The sequence below is a fragment of the Fukomys damarensis genome, unplaced genomic scaffold (assembly GCF_012274545.1).
Source record: "Fukomys damarensis isolate Sample0158 unplaced genomic scaffold, DMR_v1.0_HiC HiC_scaffold_14, whole genome shotgun sequence".
Lineage (NCBI taxonomy): Eukaryota > Metazoa > Chordata > Mammalia > Rodentia > Bathyergidae > Fukomys > Fukomys damarensis.
The window spans coordinates 69,773,025-69,791,206 of NW_022900926.1; the positions used below are offsets into that span (position 1 = coordinate 69,773,025).

At 41.1% G+C, this 18,182-nt stretch overlaps 1 protein-coding gene across 4 annotated transcripts in view; it reads right to left on the minus strand.

Moving 5' to 3' along the window:
* Window positions 1-18,182, minus strand: part of Traf3ip2 (TRAF3 interacting protein 2) — a 40,831-nt gene that overhangs the window by 10,386 nt on the left and 12,263 nt on the right. For 3 of the 4 annotated variants that reach the window (XM_010630836.3, XM_010630835.3, XM_010630837.3), the window contains 3 exons: window positions 14,466-15,293; window positions 5,570-5,762; window positions 1,407-1,585 (listed from right to left, as the gene is read on the minus strand). In XM_010630836.3, coding sequence (XP_010629138.1) covers window positions 1,407-1,585; window positions 5,570-5,762; window positions 14,466-15,285 — 1,192 coding nt within the window. In that variant the 5' untranslated portion in view covers window positions 15,286-15,293. Of the gene's footprint in view, window positions 1-1,406; window positions 1,586-5,569; window positions 5,763-14,465; window positions 15,294-17,185; window positions 17,292-18,182 lie in introns of those variants that run through there. The other variant, XM_010630838.3, reaches the window with a different exon arrangement.

Consider the following 18,182-nt stretch of genomic DNA (forward strand, 5'->3'; position numbering starts at 1 on the left):
AAATCCCCGGCCCGCTGGCTAGCATTTTAATGTGAGAGATGAATGATCTCTATATGTTGGCTTTTAGCATGAAATGGACCAGGTAAATCTGAAGGATCTTCCTGGGGCAGAGGGTAGAGAAGAAAGAGGGCTGAAGAAAAAATGAGTTTGGATATATTCATCTATGCTTAGACCTCTGTTTTTTTAAAACACATCTCTCAAACAGTAGTGTGTATAAGGGCCATATTAATTCATTTAAGCAGCCAGGCATATTGATGGCACTCAATTTATTTTCTTCTCAATACTACTATTCACCCAAACTAACACTACCATTCACTTAAGCTTCCTTCCTATAGAGGAAAGTTTACGTGACCCTTCTAGATTATGATAAGCTAGATATGCGCTACAGACTGACATCAGAACTTTTCTATTCATAACAGAAAATATAAAAATAAATTGCATAAGATTTAAGATGTTTAGAAGTACAATTTTTAAATGAAAACAATAATGGATCTTTTTTTTTCTTTTATACTGGGGATGGAACTGAAGTTGGGACCTTATGCTTGCGTGAGGCAGGCAGTGGAACCACTGAGCTAAATCCCCGGCCCTGGATCATTTTTCATAGAAATCTTTCAGAGTTGTAAATGGTGGAAGAGCACAGATCACCCAAAAAGAATTAGCAAATTCAAAGGGCTTCATGTCAAGCTGGTGCAGAGTTTCCCAGATTTGGAAAGACATTATTAGAATCACCTGAGCTTCTCTAGGAAGCAGAATGGATAATAAATTCACAAATAGTGGCTGTTTTCTTAAGATTTCTGGAACTAACTATCCTGACTGACCTTATTCTGAGAACATTTTGGTGATATTTCAACATTTCTGTTTTTGGCAGCAAAATATGGAAAAAGAATCATCACCTGACACTTAGTTGAATGTTTCTTTAAATAAAAGGCTTAGTTTGCATTTGGTTGTGAAGCAGTATGGAGAATGTGAGACTGTTTTTTTTCCAAACAAGATTGCTCATTCCTACAGGAAATGACCTCGTTCTTGATAGCTGTTGCTAATTTATGGTGAGACACCAGGTTTCTGCCCAGTGCCACAGGGACATCCATCCAATCAATTTACCCAGGGACAAGTCCATTCAAGGGCATCATTTAGAAGAGGAAAAAGGCATTCGGGTTATTTGTTGTAGCAGTATGTGTTGAAGAAAAATCTAGTGGTAAGCAGTTTGCGAGCATTGCTGGTGCTGTCAGAATCACTAAAAACAGTCCCCCAAAATTCTGGTTACTTTTCAAGCAAAAGCAAGAAAGTAAATCTTCTTTTATTGTGTATATGAGAAATATGTGAGGTTATGGATGAATGTTCAAGAAGTGTTCTCAAAGTACAAAACCTGACAAGAAGAAGAAGGAAAAACTGTGTTGCCAACTTACGCAATTCTTCTGGCAAATTACTTATTTTCAGAGTTCCTCGTGCTAAGGGGTTACTAGGGGGTCTAGGCACAGCAACTAGGGACGTAGCCTGGGGAGCCTGTGGTCTCAACTCTGCGGCATGTTCTGAGGACTGCTCTGGAGCTCCAGTCCCATTAAGTGCCTGGTGATGCAGCTGGTCCCTGGAAAAGAAGACATACAAAGTAAATTTTCATTTTTCTACAAACAAATATCTCGGGGAGGACAGAACGTCTGAAAATCATGGGAAGATACAGTGAACAGTCTCTTTCCTCTGCCTCCATTTCCTATCTGACAGAGAAGAAAGAGGGATGTTCCATGAAGTTTCTGTCAACAAGCAATTCAGCTGGCTGCCATATGTAAGTTCTTGTTTTAGGGGTCGAAGAAGGAAAAAGGATTTGATTTCTGTATTCAAGAACTGTCTAATTGGAAAAATAAGTCCCATTCACAGGGCAGGCAAGGTCACCAACAAACAAAGTAGAATGATGAGTAACATAAGCTGATGTGCAGGCATTCAGATTGAAAATATGTGACTTTTAGCTCACGATAGATAAAATTTAATCATGTGTCAAAAAGTTAAAAAAGGATATGTATGTTTAAAAGTATTTAGGTTGTTAATATATGAATGAAAATCTGATTTAGATGAAATTTTAAAAGAAATTTCTGTCACACTGAGACGTGATATCTTTGTTAGTATTTTGTCAGTATTCCCATGAGCACAATCAGATGCACTTGTGTGAAGTTTGGAAGGAAGAAGCAAATGAAAATCATACTTCTGATACTTCTCACGTGGCAAGCAATCATGAGGTGCTAAATTTTCCTCAGAAGCATCCCAGTATCCCATGAACAGATTCCCAAACATCAAGGGCAAGGCATGGCATCCATCTTTTGCCATTATGGATCTGGCAGGCACAGAGTAGATCCACCAGCTGCAGGGGAGGTGAGAGTGTCAGCTCTCTGATCCCCCACTTTCCTGAGTGCGCCAGAGGAGGCAGCCTCTTTGTTGATCCTACCCTGTGGGCTTCTTCTAGGATCTTCCCTGAAGCCCAGGGAAGAGGTTGCTCCTCCAACCTCCAGTAGTTCTGTAAGCACCCAATTCTCTGTATTGAAACCCTTTCTGGGGCTGGGGATTTAGCTCAGTGGTGCTGCCACCTGCCTCACAAGTGCAAGATCCTGAGTTCAATCCCCAGTACCAACCAACCAGCCAACCAACAAACAGAAAAATGAAAAGCTTTCTGGCTAAAACAGCTAGAATTGTTAATGCTTTCTGTAACTGAGTCCTAACTGGTAGGGAGACTAAAATTGTAACTGTAATGTTTAATTTCATAAAAAACAAATCTGAATCAAATGTGGCCATATGTTAATATTTTTAAAATCTGGGCAGTGGGAACATAGATTGGATGCTTGTAACTTGTATGCTTGACATTTGTTTCCATACTGAAAATTTTTTTAATGCTTTGATTACAGATCTACGTATATGCCCATTTTTTGTAGATTATTCCTTATGCTTTCATGTTTTTACTCAAGGATAGTAAAAGATTCTTAAGGTCCTATGTAATGATTTAAAATAATATCTAAATTATACTATATATCTAAAATATGAATCTTTAATTTTTTATTAGTATAGATAAAATAATTCTTATAAAATACACTTTCATCTAATGGAAATCCAATTCCTTATTGTTTTGCATTAAACCCTTTTAAATCCAAAGTTGCTTAATTGTTATAAAAGATGATCTCTCACTTGTTAAAGAAATGTGAAAGCTGATAATATTCAAAAACATCCACGTAAAAACTGTATCATGGAAATTAATGAAAGAGTAAACTTTCTCTTTCAAATTATTAATAAGAGGTGAATTAACTTCTTTACCTGAACTCATTTTTCATTCATTAAAATGACAAAATAAATCAAAGAGACCGCAGCAGGTTTAAATTGATACTATAAAACCAATTATTCTGCACTATCTTTGCAACTCTTTTGTAAATCTAAAGTTATTTCAAAATAAGCTTATTTTTACAATTGTAATTGCTTCTCTTATTCAGCACCGAACTTATTTCATAATTCAAAAGGATGTTTAAATTTTGTTTCTTTGTTTTCTTGGAATTTGAAATATTTCCTCCATAAAAGTGATTATCCTGCTGTAAAAAATCACATTTTCCTTAATTCTATTATTGAGAATTTATGTATTTTTGTTTGGAAAAACAAAGGATCATCTGGAAAGAAAATATCAGAGCTTGTGGACTTTAAGGTAAAGGGGAAAGCAGGCATGTACCTTATTTACCATGTTAAAATGGGCTTTAAAAAAACTAATTACTACTGTTTAATGGTCAATTAAATCTGTGATAGTGGCTGGAAGTGGCTGGGATTATGGAATTGTAGATGTTTTTAGAAAAACTTGTGAAGGAAAATGAATCCAACTGTTTCATGTGAAGATGATGAGCCCTTTCTATCATGCCTTCCTGTGTCATAGCAGAAACATGTGAAGATTGAAAAGTAAAATAATCAAAATTATCAATAATCAAATAATCAAAATAAAAAAGCTAATTAGTAATTTCTGAACACTCCACTTTAATAGTCTCTTTGCATCTCATTCTGTACTATATACTCAGAATAGTTTTGCTTTCAGTGACCTGTGAAAGTTGTACTTGAGCAAGAGTAAACATTTTACCTGCTTGCTTTCTAATTGTGTCATAAATTAGTGAACTCCATTTATATGAATCCTTATACATTAGATTCATAAATTAAGAAAAAAGAAAAACTTCAAGAAGAGTCAAAAGAGCAATAAGGTGGAGAGGATGGTATGGTTGGGTGTAGTCTGAGTGTTTCTCAGGGGTTTATGTGCTGGGAGTCTGGTCCACATTGTGGCAGTGTCGGGAGGTCCTGTGCTGCCATGTGACCTCTGAGGAGGGGCCTATAGGAAAAAAAATTAGGTCATGAGGGTACTGCCTTTGGGAGGAATTGAGGCAGTTAATTCTCACAAAGAGAGCTGTATAAAAGTTTAAAATGAAAAAGCTGGATGTAATCCCTATAATCTCAGCCATTCAGGAGGCTGAGACAGAGGCTTGTGAGTTCAAGGCCAGCCTGGGCAATTTAGTGAGATCCTGTCTTACAATAAAAATGAACAGCCTAGTGCATACTTGGTCCCTTTCTGGCCTTTTGACTAGCCATGTGTCTCTCCTTCTTGCTCATACTCTTACTACAATGCTACTAAACTGAACATAGGGAGGTGTGCAGTTTGGACTTACCACCTGCAAAACTGTGAGCTAAATAAATGTCTTTCCTTTAAAAAGTACCCAGCTTCAGGTATTTTATTATAGCAAGGAAAGACTCTAATACAAAGAAACAGGATTGTTTTTCTGAAAGAAGCACAGGAGAGATTCAATAACAGTACTCAACATCTGTGGATTTTTTATCAAAAGATAAAATAACAGGTTATTTTTAATTGCTATTGAGGAGTAATTAAATTTAAAAATTTCAAGTAAGAAATCAATTTTTAAATTTTTATTAAATTTTATTTTATTTTATCCTATTCCCTCTTCAAGCCCCATGTATAGAAGCTGTTTCGATTTTTTCTTTCTGGTTTTGCTTTTTTTCTTGTGCCTTCTTTTCCCCCCTCCCTTCACCCTTGTTCCCCTTCCCATTTGAACACTTTCTTCCCAAGAAATAATAGTTTTAACCAGGAAGAAACTAAAATATAAAGTATTTTCTAAAAGTGGAAACCAGGGCTGGGGATTTAGTTCAGTGGTGCCTCTGCCTGCCTCGCAAGCACAAGGTCCTGGGTTCAATCCCTGCTATCAAGAAGAAAAAAAAAAGTGGAAATCAGTCATAGTAAAAATAAAAATCAATTTTGTAGACTAAACATTCAGATGATCTGAAAGTAAAAGGAGATGTGACTTACAGAACATCTTCAAAGCTTTTCCTTGAAGAGAATTTTGACTAGTCACTAGTGGCTTTACAGGCTAGTAAAGAGATGCTTGTCAACCAGCTTCCGTTTCCTTCTGACCTGGAAAGTTATAGTGGGTGTTCCACTGTGTGACTGTCACTTACCTGGGAGCAAACCCACAGAGAATTTTGATACATCTTGGTTTCACTGGCACAATTCTTCCTCATGTTAGAAATGTATGAAGGTTGGCCCTGTCATACTCACTTGTACCTCAGAAGTCCTGGAAAGGAACCATCTCTCCCTGCAGGCCTCTCTTCTTGGTTCTGTGGGCTGGGATAATTCTGCACGCCCTTCTGCACCGGGTGCAGGCCTCTCACAGTTGCTCCAGGGAGGGGCTGCCCAGGCAGAGTGGGCCGGACCACCTGCTGGTAGGCTACTCCAGGGTAATCATGGCCATCTGAAGGTGAAGACAAGGACAACAGGGAAGATTCACAAGTTTCTTTGTGTGAAAGGAGAGGAAAGCTCACTGAAAATCTTTGTCTGATACCAATGGAAGGGTCCAGATATTAGTTACACACTCCATGATATTTGCCATATTTCTATACTACTACTTACTTGATAGTTTTCATGAAATTGATTCACTTGTTTTCTAAATAAAAACACCTATGAAGCCATGGTTTTGGTATTCTACTTAAACAGCTCAAAGAACTTTTAAAAAACGACACAGATTCCTATTTTAATAATATACTTAGGATAAGCCAAGCATGAAGAGCCTCTCTCACACTGCCATTCCTACCATAATTTCCCAAATATCTAGAACTCAAGACTAGGAGAAATTTCCCTATGATAGATATGGAATTGCTATTTTTGCCTTTTTTCTCCCCAGGGCAGGGGTGGGGGCATGTACACACACACACACACACACACACACACACACACACACACACACTCAGAGCCATTCCCTCCTATGAAGAAATAAATGAATGAAAACTTGTCTCATCCCTGTGGGAAACAGCCAACCAGTTGGCAATACTCTTTGACTTCCATAGTCTCTCTTCCTAAAGCCTATGTGCCCTCAGTGACAGGGCAGTTGAAGAGAGCAGGGATTCAAGCAAAGCCAGGGCTGGCAGGGACTTATGTGAATGTGTAGCCTGTGAGAAAGTTGGGCCCAGCCAGCCCCAGGAGCACCAGGGTCCCAAAGGAAGAAAGGCAGCTTTGGCTGACCAGGTGAGAGAAATGAAGGAAGTTGCAGCAGAAGAACGCAGGGAACCTAGGAAGGGAGAGAGGAGGGCCCTGAGGGAACTGCCCAGGCCCAAAGGGGTGAAAACTGGGAATGCTGAGAAGCTCAAGGGGGCTGGAGACACCCGGGCGGGGAGACCTGTGCAGCGGATTAGGAGGACCTTCTAGTGACCTTCTAGGGGTGGAGGTGTACCATGTAGGCTGATTTTCCCCTCCTCCTTAGGGCAGGCAGATTACTAGGATGGGTGAGGTTGGGGTCTAGATGGCCAGTTGGAGTTCAGAGCTCTGTGGTGACAGGTGAGAAACAGTGATCAAAGAGGAATGACTGGTTAGGACAAGAAAGATCCCTGTGTGTATGTGTGTGTGTGTGTGTGTGTGTGTGTGTGTGTGTGTGTGACATTTTACATATAAATTCTTCTTCTGATTATAAAAGTAATAATCCTATTTGCCTACCAGGCAGGTGGGATACATGAGGGGAAGCACAATGAAATAAAACTGGCAAATAAGCAAGAAAGTAGTGGGTCAGGAAATTTGGAACCAGAATAGAGGGCGAGAATGGAGCGGAGAATTTTATTCTTAGTTTGGTAAAGAGCCAGGAGCTATCAGTGTGTGTGCTCTCTAGTGTGGCTGCCTCCAGCTTCCCGCTGCCTGGACCCAAGGAAACTTGGTTTGCTGACCCTTGGTTAGGTCAGTCTCTCATCCTGCTCATATTCGCTGTAGTCAATGCATTTTCTGCTTTGTCCCTGAAGTCAGCTGGGTCCTTCCTGCTGTACTTCCTCTCGCAAAAATGACCATGCCCCTCTGACCCAGGTTGTCTCCTGGCTCTGACCCATAAACCTTGCCCTGCTATTGTGTAGGCCTGGTCATAACAAGTAGAAGGGGGTTTAAAGAAGGGTAGGAGGAGAAAGGAATATGTCCAGGCCTGTCCCAGTGGCTGGCTGCCGAAGGAGGCAGATTCAGAGGGGAGTCCCAAGAGCAAGGAGACAGGCACAGAGAACTGTATGGTCTTGGTCAAGATATACCGCAGAGGCTTTATTTTTCCCTCCTTCTTAGGGGAGGCAGGTTACTGTGAGGGGTAGAGATGAGGTCAATATTGCCTGTTGGAGTTCAGAGCAAAGAGCAGATCATAACCACTCCCTCAGCTATAAAGAACATTGCCAACAGGTCACCAAGGAGAGACCATCCTGCTTTTACATTAGCCTTACATGAGTGGGCCATTTAGAAACCAGCTGTAAATCTAACCCTCCAGAGAACTGTTGCAATTAAGATCCACCCTGCATGACCAGGTTCCCTTAATTTTTTTCTCCACCTAGTTGTCTGTCACCAGCTCACCAACCCCCAGTTTGATCTTGAACATCCAAGCTGGTCCCAACTGCTGGGTTTACCACCTTCTCTACCCACAGCGCTTTTGCCCTAGATTTTCACAGACCAACTTCTTTAGGGTTCAGCTCACCTACAGATGGATCTGTTCCTAGAGGCCTACCCTTTCACCCAGTTACCTTCTTCCATCCCCTATTTTATTTTCCTCATCACTCTGTTTTGTTTTTGAGACAAGTTCTCTCTAGGTAGTTCAGGCTGGCCTAGAATTCGCAATGATTCTCCTGCCTCCACCTCTTGAGTGCTGGCATTACGGGCACAATCCGCCATGCCAGTTTTTTTCCTCTTTGCTCCTATCAGGGGTTGGTGTAAGGAGCACTTGCTGTGTCCCCAAGCACAGCACTGCCACACAGGCAAGGCTCAGTAAAAGAATGAAGCCCACTTGTGGTTGACCTACATGTGGAAGAGAAGCCATTTCAGACCACACAGCCCGCTTACTGGGTCTTGGGTCTTCTGGCTTCTCTGCATCTTGTCTGCTGTAGTTTTTCTTTTTTAATCAACGCCTCCCTCCAGAAGCAAGAAGGCAGAGAAGGTCCGAAAGGAGAAATTGCCTGTGAGCTTGAAAGCTTTTCCAAGGGAGTAGCTGAAAGTAACTCAAGTGAAGTTTTTAATGCTTGGAGCCATTTTTGCTTCCCATATCTATTTATGAGGGGCTAATAACATTTTATTTGCTTAAAGGGACTACTAAGCAATAATCATAGGGTTTGTTTCTTTTCCAGAAAGCGGATGTTAGTGCTGTTAATCAAAAGCCTTTGAATCAAGGTCATATGATTTCTAACAGATTATTTCCCGCACAACATGTTTTTGTCTCATAGCAACAAATCATATCATCAAAATCACTAAGGCATGTGGGCTAAGTGTTTGATTAGCTGTAACTGTCATTTCTGAAATGGCCACCTGTAGTAAAATCAAAAAGTTATACCAGCTTATGTGAGCAGATGAAAATAATGCACTTCATTGATTTTGTTTTTTTTTTTTTTTTGGTACCGGGGATTGAACTCAGGACCTTGCCCCCTTGCAAGGCAGACGGCAGAACCACTGAGCTAAATTGCTGGCCCTATACCTCATTGATTTTTAAAATTAGGATACTCATGATATAATCCACGCTATCCTTTCAAAGAAATAGTAAATAAATATTTTAAAATCTTAAATATGAAATATTAATACAAAGAAATATCAAATATCAGAGGTTCAACCAAGATAAGAGCCCTCCCTTTTTGCTGTACTGGTGGTGAAATGCAGAGCCTGACACACTAAGCCAAGTGCTCTAAGACTGAGCTACAACCCCATCCCTTTTTATTTTGTTTTGAGACAGGATCTCAAAAAGTTGCTCAGGCTAGTCTTAAACCTGTGATCCTTCTGCCTAAGTCTCCTAAGTATCGATTAGCTGGGATTACAAGCACGCACTGCTATAGCAGAAGCTTTCCCTTTTGTAAATGGAACTTGACTGGTTTTGTCTGGAAATTTGGCTGGTTGTGTGCAAAAGTTGCTAAGTAAAAGGTATACTCACTATACAGTAACTACCTTTTTATTTTCATTGTTGTGTTCCATTATCCTGGGCAAGCCTTGCTACACAGTAGGGTACTATACAGAGTAATGGTTAACATGTATTGATTGTTGCTATATTCTAAATACTGTTCTAGGTTCCTTATTCGGGCTCATAAATCCTTTTCTGTTATCCTAAAATGTAGCTGAACTCAGAATGAAATCCAAATTCCTCTAGTCCTCTAGCATGTCGCTGTCTTATTGCTCCCCTTGCCCCAGCCTTGCAGCCTTGCTCTTGACACCTTAACACCGTCAAGCTCCTTGCTCCTCTGACCCTCTCATCCTTTAGGTTCAGCTTAATTTTCTCTTCAAAAAGTCATTCTTTGTCCAGCCTATTTTTTGTTTTATTTTTTGAGACAGAGCCTTTCTTTATAGTCCAGGCTGGCCTTGAACTCACAATGTGGCCTAGCCTGGCCCCAACTCACAGAGATCTGATTGCCTCAACCTCCTGAGTGCTGGGATTAAAGGCATGTGACACCGTGCCTGGCTAGCCTGTCTATTATCTGTTCCAATACCTGGGCTTTTTCTTTATAGCGTATATAATTGTCATTTCATGTGTTAATTTCTACTTCTTTTCTGTCATCCCGGTAGACTATGAAAAAACAAGGACTATGTAGTTGTGTTTACCACTGTGTGTGCTGTGGCTCGAAATGATCTGGCAAATGTTTGTTGAATAAATTGATAAATGAAAGGACAGGTTATGCTTCCAAATTCCATTTTCCTCCATTCTTTCTTCCTTTTCAATAAAAGGTGGCTGTTCTGAAGTTTCATTCACAGACTTTATCCATGATTACAGGTGACTCCTTTCCCCAGGAAGTAGAGAACAGATTTCTTTTTATTCATTCAACAAATATTTATAGAATCTCTATGGTTAGGCACTTGGTGAACAAAGATAAACAGAAGACAGTTTTGAATAGTTCAAAATAAATGGGGAGAGAATGCGTGAGAAATCTGTGTATCTGTGAGTATCTGTTTTTAAACACAAGCCCACACAGCATGTGAGAAGGGTGAGGCATATAAGTCAGTAGCCACCTTCTTGAGAATCACTGCTCACAAATACCTTCCCACAGACTTGTCCACAGTGCCTAAAATTCCAGTAGGAGAGTTCACCCTGTAGGAGAAGGCAGGTGGGTGACGTGACAGATGAGTTGTTAGCATGGTGACTCCTCAGTTCTGAGGTGATGTAAATAATGCAACAAAAATGAAAATCTTGCATGGTCCTAAATGGGAGCGCAGGACTGTATGTTATTTGTTAATCCCATGATACTTCTTGGCCTGAGTACACAGGGCTTTTCATGTTACTGGGTTTTTACCCCTTGGAATTTGTAAATCAAATCCTAAATGAGGTTTTCCATTTATCAATACAAACATTCAACATTTTTCTTCCTTATTAAGAATGGTATTAAAAGAGTTTATGAGGGAGAAAATAAAATCCTATTTTTCAAGTTGTCAAAAAACATCAAGATAAAATGCAATCAGGTTAGCCAGGAAACAAAATGGCCAACATAAACTATTAGAGGAACTCCCACAGCTGTAAGCAGCTGTGGCTCCTGCAAGGCAACTCCTTCTTTATTATTTCTTCTATTTGGCTTATTTTTTCCTTACTTTAATTGCGCATGTATTCTAGCATGTAAATAATCACATTTTTGGTTCTTGGGAACTGTGGTCCCATAGCTTTGTTTTATTGTGTCCCTGGTAGAAAAAGCAAAATAAAGGCTTAGTTCCTTCTTTTTTTCCCCAAAAATATTTGCATTGTGGGTTTTTATTCGATTGCATGGCCATGTACTCTACTCTGGTGACCTTTGGTAGGAGGATTTTGAGGCAGCAGAGACTGACTTCTCCTGGGGGGTGGGATGAGGACAAAACAAGTTATTCCGTTTCTCATTTTCATCTTTGAAAACTTTTTTTCAACATGAAATAAATGGCCAGGAATCATTTTTGCTTTAACTTGCAAAAAGCTAAGCTATGATATTTCATGGTGATCATTATTTATTTATATATTCATTAACAGGCAAGGAAGTAATAAAGCCTAGAAGAACCAGGTAGCCATGGTTTCCAACTGCACAAGCATCCCTCAGGTGAACAGCTCTTTTGAAGTGGTTTTGTTGGCAATTAAGTGCAGTTATAGCCCTGACATGAAACTAAGCATTTGTACACCTGCCCTGAATGCTTAAAATCGGTGCCAGCAAGAGGAATCTGGAAGTAGAGGTGCACTTTGCAGGAATGGGCCTCAGGGTCCATTTAAAAATAATATAAATAAGAGCTGCTAGCATTGAGGGCTTACAAGCAGCCAGCCACCTTCCCAGCCTTTAATATATTATCTCATTTAATCCTCAGAGCAACCTTCCCAGGAGTCATTGCAGCTGGGTCCTCATTAATATTCTGTGACTGCACAGCCCTACAGCAAGCCATAAACATTGTGCAACTTGACCTCTTCCCTGTGGTTGGATGCTCGGGGAGCCAGGGCCAAGGTACACACAGTGTCAACTAGGACAAGCTCATCTGTTACCTGCTCGCTCTTTCCCAAACTTTTCTTTTAATGGCAATAAAAATTTTAACAACGATATGTAAAGTTAGAAGGAAAATACCCTTGTCCCGTTCAATTCTTGCTCTCCTCCACCCCCATCACTTTTAACAGCACAATCCTGGACATTTAATATAATCTGTTTCTATATATCTATATATCTCTGTATATATTTTAATAAACATGTGGGATCAGCACTGCATTCTTTTAAAATCTTTTTTTATGCCAGAATGTATTTTATTCTTTGCAACAGGAGCCTAGTAGATTATTGTATAAATAAGTCATACATTACAGGTGCTCCTTGATATAGGATGAAGCTATGTCCCAACAAACCCATTGTACATTGAAAATATCAAGTCAAAAATGCACTTAATGCATCTAACCTACAAAACACGACAGCCTAGTGACACGAAGCATTGTAGAGCAGGGTTGTTTACCCTCATGATCCTGTGGCTGACTGGGAGCTGCGGCTCACTCCGGTTACTACTGAACGAACTGCTATTCATTGCACACCATTGTAAAGTCAAAACAAACCAAAACAAAACATCTCAAGTTAGAGTCTATTGTACGTATCCGGCCCTTCCCAAAAGGTGCTATAGTTATTTGCATTTTCACTCCACTATAGCAATCCTTTAATAAAGCCCTTGCCCACATATTTTTGTATGCTTGTTTAATGTTTCTACACGGATGGATACATTTGAGATCGTTAGCTGGAGAGGGGGACATGGAGATTTTTGATAAGTAGTGAAACTGTCTTCCAGAAAGGTTCATCAGTTTATATCCCAGCCAAGAGTAGATGAAGAGTATTCATTTTCTTCTAACTCTACTAATACAAAGTATTGTCTGAGGTTTTTATCTTTGCACCTGTATTCAAGGAAGAGTTGTCTGTAAAATTTATGTGTCTTAGATCTACTGATGTTGAGCTTTGTTTCATGTGCACATTATCTATGTGTATAACTTCTGTGAATTATTCCCATCCTCTGTCCAACTTCTCTCCTGTCTGCCTTTCATCACCTCTCTGTACTCCTAAAACCCAAACATTCCCCTTCTAATCCCTTTCAATGAAAGGAAAAAAAATAACAAGAGGAAGGTGAACATATGAGAGAAAGCAGTCCTGAGGTATTAGAGGCACACTGTGTTCCCAGCTGGGCACATTCCCCTGTTAGAGACGCCCGAGGGGCAGTGCTTACCTCTACACACCTGATTGCTAATGGCACCATTTCAGGCTTCAACAGGAAAAGTACTGTCCAGTGGGAAGATCTTCCTGGGACCCTCATTATTATACTGAGTTAGTGCTTACTTTGCCTACCACAGACAGGTTTTCTCTTGTTTATAAAGGCAACCGCTTGGGACCTGTGTCAAAAGGCCTGTGAGTAACTATTCACACTTCTGCTATTCATCTAAGGAGTTAACCAGAAATGTAGATTAAAAAAATTATTGGGCCGGGGATTTAGCTCAGTGGCACTGGGTCTGCCTTGCTAACTCAAGGTCCTGAGTTCAATCCCCAGGACCCTGCCCCCCTCAAAAAATATCATGCATGATGTTTGTCATAGCATTGTTTATTGGGTCAGGAAACTAGAGACAATTGGAAATGTCCAACAACAGAGAATAGATTAATAACAGCTTAGTGCATCTATCAGATGAAATACAACGCAGTATTTTAGAATAATGCTGAAAAAGCACACTCAATGTCATTGGAAGTTGTTTTAATTTTACATTAACTATATATGAAAAGGGAAAAACCACTAGAATATGTCAAAATATTAAAAAAATTATATTTGGGTGATAGAAATATGAATGTTTTTTGTTTTCTTTTTTTGAACTATTGGGCATATTTCAATAAGGAAGGGATGAGACATTACTTCTATGGTCAGGAAAATTGTCTTTAAATATAAATAATACAATGTTAAAGACTACTTTACAGTATTACGCTCACAAATCATTCCCTTTTAATCTAGAAATCACTTAGAAATAAATATAGCCCTGGCCTTGCTACCAGTCAGTTCTCTGTGACTCATACTTGAGGAATCTACCACCACACCCATCCCATTATGGGGCACTCAGAACAAGCAGTGTACCCATGCCCCACCTATTTTCCTGCCAAGTCTAAGGCAGGGAAGAGGCATGAAGAAAAGGAAGAATCCAGAAGCCCAAGAATTAGACTGAGGAGTCTTCCAGGAATCATTTGGGTCATCTCTATGCCATTAGGCAGGTTTCTGTTCAACTAACCTTCACACAGGAATCTATTTCATCCTTAAACTTTCCTAAAGAAGCAGGTTTCAAGCAAGACAGGCTTTGGCCTAATGAGAAGAATCCTTGGAAGGCTGCTTGCACACCTCTATCAGAAGAAGCAGAATGTCCCCCTGCACTGTGCTCTAGCTGTGCTGGTCTTGCGACATGGGGCATTGATGTGAGGTCTTGTTTCCCCAGTCACCCAGCCCAGAATGACCAGAGGCCAAAAAAAAAAACACTTACATGGTACCTGGTGATCAGGCCTTCCAGGGCAATGGTAGTGATAGTTCCATGGAGAAGGATGGGGAGGTAGCATTTGTGCACATGCTGGATACCTCTGCGGTTCAAACTGCAGGAACTCTCTAGACCTGAGTGTGCCAGGGAGGTCTGGAGGGTAACATACAGAGGTGAGGGGCAGAGGCCTTTCCAGCTGCCTGATGCCCAGGACATCCTGAGGCTGGGAATCATATCCCGTGTCTATCGTTGGCAGGTCTGGGGCTGCTCGGTTCCTGTGAGGCTGTGGCTGTGGCACCGTCTCTTGGCCACTGCCTGAGGAGTCTGCTGAAGCATTAGGTAAACTTTGGTCTGATTTGTGTGAGTCATGGCCAGTGTCAGGAGAAGCTGCTGAAAGCTGAGATCCCAGCCATGGATTATGTTTTTCCATAAATGAAAACCGATGCTCTAGGGGGAAGGCTGCAACCACAGGCTCAGACTCGGGCTGGCTGGCAGCAGAGGAGCCAAAGGGAAAATCTTTGCCAGGGTCTGAGTGCCTCCTGAAGAAACTGTCTTCACTCTCCTCCAGGACTTTAGTGCGCAGGCAGGTGACCTGCTGAGACACAGGTCGCTGGTGATTTGCAAGTTTCAGGGGAGGGTGAACCTGAGAAAAGTCTCCTGAGGCACAGTGAGGGGGGTTGGGTGCAGACAAGCTGTTGGGTGCCATGTTTCTTATAATTGGAGCAGGTGGTTCTGATTCCTCTTCCAGAGAACATTCTGGGAATGGCTTCAGCAACTGACTCGGGTATGGTTCTGATTCATCAACCTCCACAGGAATGCTTCGGCTCATTCTAGTTTCTGGAACAAGAAAAAATATGCCAGAGCCTCAGAAGACAGATCAATCCCTTGAGCCCCCATCTTATTTTTTTATTTTCTGGTAGTGGGGATCCACCACAGCACCTTGAGCTTGCGAGGCAGGCAGGGTGCCCCTACACTAAATCCCCAGCCTGAGCCCCTGTTTTACGACCCTAAGGAATCTTATTCAGGGTGTGGTTTCAGTTAACAGTAGTATGACACCACTGTGCTTGCGGGGCCGGTTACATAAAGTTGTTAGTTCATCCTCCATGCAAAGGCATTAATGCTTATTAAAACATTTTATCTAGAAGGCAGTCAAAGAAAGATGACCGGAAGTCAGCCCGTAGTAGAATCATTCACCAGCAAGGGGCAAACGTGGGTGCCAATCAACTGCCAAGTACAGAGGAAAGAGAAATTATTGTATGTGGACTGCTGCATGAGTTTTTGAAATACAAGAAGAATAAAGCTTAGTAACTGATGTGGAATGATCTCCGAGATATATTGTCAGATGTCAAAAACAAAAAAAAATCTGGGTTGCAGAACAGTGTGTACACCTTGCTGTTATTTTGTGTAACAAAAGTAAGGAGAGGGAAAAGTGTGTGTGTTTCTGTGGGCTTATCTGTTCCTTTATACCTAAAACATGTGAAGGGTACCAGGACATTGGTACGTAGGATATCTTTGAGGATGGATGGTGGGGGGGCAGAAGGGAGTTTTACCCTTTGAATTTTAAAAATGTTGCTTCTCTGACTATTGCTTAATTAAAAAAGTAAATTCAAGTTTTTTTTTTTAAATACAGAAAGAAAGCACAAGTTTAAAAGGCATTGTAAAAAGGTTATAGTGACATTTTCCACAGAATAACTTTAAGGTTATTTGGAGGACTTAATCCCCTCTGGGCATTATGCCTGCAGCAAGGGTAGCCAGAGCCATCTCGTTTGGTATATAATTGCATGGGCGAGACTTGTGAAACTAGCCACTAGCCCACAGAGCACTGAGCCCACAGCCCAAACAATACTCTTCTTATCTATGCAGTGGAACTCTTAACGAACCTAACATAATGAGAACGAAAACTTTCCTCTTTTTATCATTAAATGGGTTAACTGATACCTGGCTTAAAGAGACAGGGGGAGGCCAGAGAGAAGGTGGCAGGGGTACGGTGGGATCCTGGAGGTTTGCAGAAGGCTGCACAGCAGGTATAGTAAAAGACCAAGTGCATGAGAAAGAAAAGAAAAACCCTAAGGTTTATTCTAAGCAAGGCCTTTGTACATAGCGTACTTCAAATACTAGAAAGAGAAAAGGAATTGTGGGTGGATTTTTAAATTTTTACTTTGGATCCAGGCAGCATTTCAACCACAAGCAGTGGTTACCGAGGGCTTACTGTGCCTGGAGTCACAAAGCACATAAATTATTGTTCTAAGACAGCTTTTGAGCATGAATTCCCTTTCTCTTGCATCCTGTACCCAATCCAACTCCAGCAAGACAGAATGCATTTTGAAATGCTTCTCCTTTTGCAGAGGCGGGCCAGCAGTTTGCTGCCAGCTCTTTTCTCCTTCTTTTTGCAGTGCTGGGGATCCAACCCAGAGCCTCACGCATGAGAGGCGAGTGCTCTACCACCAAGCTACACTCCTAGGTCGTATCGGGTGTATCTTAACTACCTATAAGAAGCCAGACTTTCTCCCTCTCTGAGGTAGATAAGTGGCTGCCACAAGTTCAAGACTGGCAGGGGCAGCATAGTGAGGCCTTCTCTCAAAAACAAAAATTAACTGCCTATATAAAGATACTTTGCCTCTCCCTACCAGATGAACACTCTTTAACGCTTCTCATTCCATTCGGTATCAAACTTGACTCTTGCTGCCCAACAACCTAGCACTGTCTACGGGCACCACATGAAACGCTACCTCCTAACTCGTGGTTGGCCTCCGTTTTCCGGGTCTGTCCTTTCCCTGTTGGCTCTCCAGAGGATGTGTGTCCTTTTCCTCCTCGGTGGCTCTGCAGAAAAGAGACCTCAGTGCCTCAACTGAGTAGACTTTGTAAAAATGAGTAAGAACCGAGCAACCATAGATATTTTTATTTTTTACTATTTAAAAATGTCCACCGTTGTTTTCCTTTCTTCCTTACAACTCGTCTACAGCTGTGAAACCGGATATGCCTTACAACATGCTCTTCAGCTGGTCAGGAAACAAACATTTTCTCCGGGGCTGGCTGAGCGTGCTGTATAATCTCCTGTCTGTCTCTGGGAGCCCCAGCTGAGCGGGAGGGCAGAACAGTGTGGAAAGGGGGCTGGGAGCAGCTAACGAGGACCGGTCCTGCGATTCATTGCATTGCTCACACTTCAGGTACAACTGTTTGCATTCTCCCTGGGTTTTCAGATGTGAATACCTGAGAAGTGCTTCCAAAGCGAAGCGCAAATTTTTCTTTTCCACCTGAGGGGCTTGCAGGGGCTCGGCGGAAGCTAATGTGAACGGTGACAAGTGCAGGAATCTCATATAATTGGAATCTGAGCTCCATCTCTGGTTACTTTTAAATGGTCTGAAAAGGAACGGGTGGCCCTTTCTGGCAGGCCAATGAACACTTTTTCAGTAAAACTATAGTCACTACAAAGTCAAAATAGGCCCTGATGTTTCAAATATATTACTATCAAATACTCAAGTAACAAATAATCGAGGCTACTATGTGTTCAACTGTGTGCTGTCCATCCTCCTTCTGAAGCAGAGGCTCAATTAAAATCATTTTACTTTTATGTCTACTACAACACTCAAGAGGTACGAAAAACTACTTTCACTAAATCTGATCACAAATATTTCTAAAGGCATAGAAAATATTCCCACTTTCAAACAGCTTGTGATTCAGCTTAGGGGCCTTTGTATATCTTTTTTTTTTTTTTTTTGGGTACTG